We start from the raw sequence: 3,039 nt of genomic DNA, 5'->3' as shown, positions 1-3,039 counted from the left end.
GGGATTAAGGTGGAAATTCGGATTTAGTTCAAATCTCCCACTTTGCCACAAAATAGCCACCGAACCGTATATCCTGTGGCCATCCCATAATAATTTCAAAACTTATTTTGGATATACCCACCTTTAGTTTTTTTGTTTGATTTGGACCTATTTTCTTCAGCCCCATAAGTGATTTTGGTCCCCTTACATTTTCGGGGGATTGTTCTCTACTGACCATAAGTCATTTTCACCGGGTACTAGGTACCAATTTTGGTGAGTTTTTGAGTCTGTGGCAGGTTGAAATTTTGCTTAAGGCGCACTGTGGGACATTTAATTCTAAAACAAAGTAAGTTGTGTGACATTGTGATGAAGTACCATCTTAAATCATGTGACGACCTGATGTGGTTTGAGTCCTTTAAGGTTTAGGATTGATCCTATTGTCAAATTTCCTCTCATCTGCATCACCAGCAAGTGCTGCTCGTGCATCATAATATTTTCAGTATTTCTTTGCCTTCTCTTAGATCCATAATGAGATAATGGTGTGGGTTTCCTGCTGTGCTAACAGCATCAGAATCACGCCTGCACTCGCTCAGAAGGACTCAGTGAGCGTGTCTGGTTTTCAGTTGTGCATGTAAACGTAGTGGATGAAGCTGTATTTTTACATTCTAAGTTTACTTTATTCGGTGACTGCGAGCAATCAAGACATGGGAGCCGAACCGGTATGCAACAATTGCTTCTTCCTTTTGATTTTTTTTTTCAAAAAAACATATTTTTGTGTGATTTGTCTGCTTACAGGGTCAACTCAAAAAGTTTTTGAAGATTTTTTTCTATATTTTTTCAAATGCTTTTTCTGAGAATACTTAATAGACAGTAAAGTTGCAGTGAAATTGAAGCTTTATTATCTAGAATTCATCAAATATAGCTTAATATAAGTGTTTTTTTAATGTTTGCACCTGTTTTTTGGCTACTGCCATTTCTTGTGTGAAATGTGGCAGAAAGTGAAAATGTTTCAGTAGCTCCAAGTCTTAGAGCTTCAGATTGTTTGGGTTTTTCTGCAGTTTCACTAAAAACATTGAAAGCTTTTCTAACCTCAACACTTCTGTGTTTTTGTTCAGACCCAGTTTACATGGGAAGAATCTGCGAGCAATTTTGATTTATCTTTGTTCACCTATTTGTCCAGCAACAATGATAGCACTGATTTTGAGACTGATGACCCTTCTCCACCATGCGATACAACCGTGCCTGGATTTGATTCCATCGCCCTGGTGGTCGTCTACCTCCTGGTGTCTCTGCTGAGTTTGATCGGCAACAGCGTGGTGGTTTTTGTGGTCTGCTCGATGAAGAAAGGCAGAGGCAGCACAGACATCTACTTGATGCATCTGGCGATAGCCGACTTGCTCTTCTGCCTCACGCTGCCGTTCTGGGGCACCTACGTCCACTACGGCTGGACCTACGGCAACTTCCTGTGCAAACTCCTGTCCGGCTTCCAGGAAGCATCGGTTTACGGCGGAGTCTTCCTGCTGGCGTGCATCAGCGTGGACCGGTACTTTGCCATCGTGAGGGCCACGCGGGTGCAGTCCTCGCATCACCAGCTGGTGAAAGTGGTCTGCTGCATTGTGTGGCTTGTGGCGGGATTGTTGTCTCTTCCTGTTGTCATCAAGAGGGAGAGCATGTACGCGTACGACCTCAACCAGTCCATCTGCTATGAAAACGTCACCGGAGAAAACAGTGACCTCTGGCAATTCAGTTTGCGCATTCTGCGTCACACGTTGGGCTTCTTCCTGCCTCTCGCCGTCATGACCTTCTGCTACGGCTGGACGGCCGTGACGCTCCTTCAGATCCGCAACCAGCAAAAGCAGAAGGCCATGCGCGTGATCATGGCGGTGGTGTTGGGGTTCGTTCTGTGCTGGCTGCCGTACAACGTCGCCGTCCTGATCGACACGCTCATCCAAAGTGAGTCCCTGAAGGTGGAGTCGTGCGACACCCGCTACAGAGTGGAGATGATGCTGAACGTAACCCGGATTCTGGCCTACACGCACTGCGCCGTCAATCCGGTGCTTTACGCCTTCATCGGGCAGAAGTTCCGAAACCAGCTGCTGTCTGCCCTCCACAAACACGGAGTGATCAGCAAGAGGATCCAGATGGCCTACAGGAAGGGGTCGGCCACCAGCTTGGGCAGCATCAGATCCAAAAACACCTCCGTGACCATGTAGACCAGGGGGCTCAAACTGGCAGCTTCCAAGTTCATATTTTGCGGTCATTGTCCATGCTTCTTTGATGATACCTTTGTATTTGCTTTGCGATAACTTTTGCTATTGTTATTGGATCAGAAAAGTCCCTAGCAACAGTTGCTAGTGTCGTTAGCTCATCTCGCTTCATAGGACATGCAGAAGATCTTCCTTAGTGGTACACAGACATGAATAAATGTTCCATAAACTTGTTCAGTAGACATACACAATGGACCAAAGACATAGAGAGTGGACGCAAAAACCTATTTTTGGCACAAATGGAACCCCATACAGCCCAGAATCTGCCTTCAGTGGCCCCATCCTAATGAGGGGAACGGTTGCCCTTGGAAACCTGAAATCCAGCATAGGAATGTATGGATCTGTGAATTGAAGAAGCAGCATTGATGGTTAAGTTTACCATTTAACCCTTTAACACCGGTGCTCCAGTGTTTTTGTACTTTGATTCAATGTAATTTTTTAATCGTTAACACGATCATCGTAATTCCAGTAGATTCTGAAGAAGAAAAGCCGCTTTTCTCCTTCAGAAACTACTGGAATTACAATGATCGTGTTATTGGTTGAAAAGTTACAGTATGTTAAAGATTTTTTTGTTTAAAGTTAAAGGGTTAAATTTCATACATGCTTACAAAACTCCTGTTTATCTAACGCTTCTGCTTTTTGTTTTTCTCTGGAAACCAGAAACCATGAGATTGTTTCTACTGATAGTGATTTAGCAATTTCTGTTTTATTTCTTAAAGACCCACTCCAATGAAAGTCACTTTTTAAGAAGAAAATTAAATTGCTTTTACAGAGTATTCAAAAGGGAATCAAA

General features: G+C 43.7%; 1 protein-coding gene across 1 annotated transcript; it reads left to right on the top strand.

The window, feature by feature from the left end:
- The first annotated feature begins 298 nt into the window (after positions 1 to 298).
- On the top strand, positions 299 to 2,601 carry cxcr2 (chemokine (C-X-C motif) receptor 2). The gene is made up of 2 exons (XM_036209762.1): positions 299 to 698; positions 1,095 to 2,601. Exons 1-2 carry the CDS (start codon positions 624 to 626, stop codon positions 2,190 to 2,192), a joined length of 1,173 nt encoding a protein of 390 aa, XP_036065655.1. The 5' UTR covers positions 299 to 623; the 3' UTR covers positions 2,193 to 2,601.
- Positions 2,602 to 3,039: the final 438 nt, after the last annotated feature.

The sequence above is a fragment of the Oryzias melastigma genome, linkage group LG21, assembly GCF_002922805.2.
Source record: "Oryzias melastigma strain HK-1 linkage group LG21, ASM292280v2, whole genome shotgun sequence".
Taxonomy (NCBI): domain Eukaryota; kingdom Metazoa; phylum Chordata; class Actinopteri; order Beloniformes; family Adrianichthyidae; genus Oryzias; species Oryzias melastigma.
Note: the sequence above shows the minus strand (reverse complement) of the source record. Positions and strands in the feature narration are given on the sequence as shown.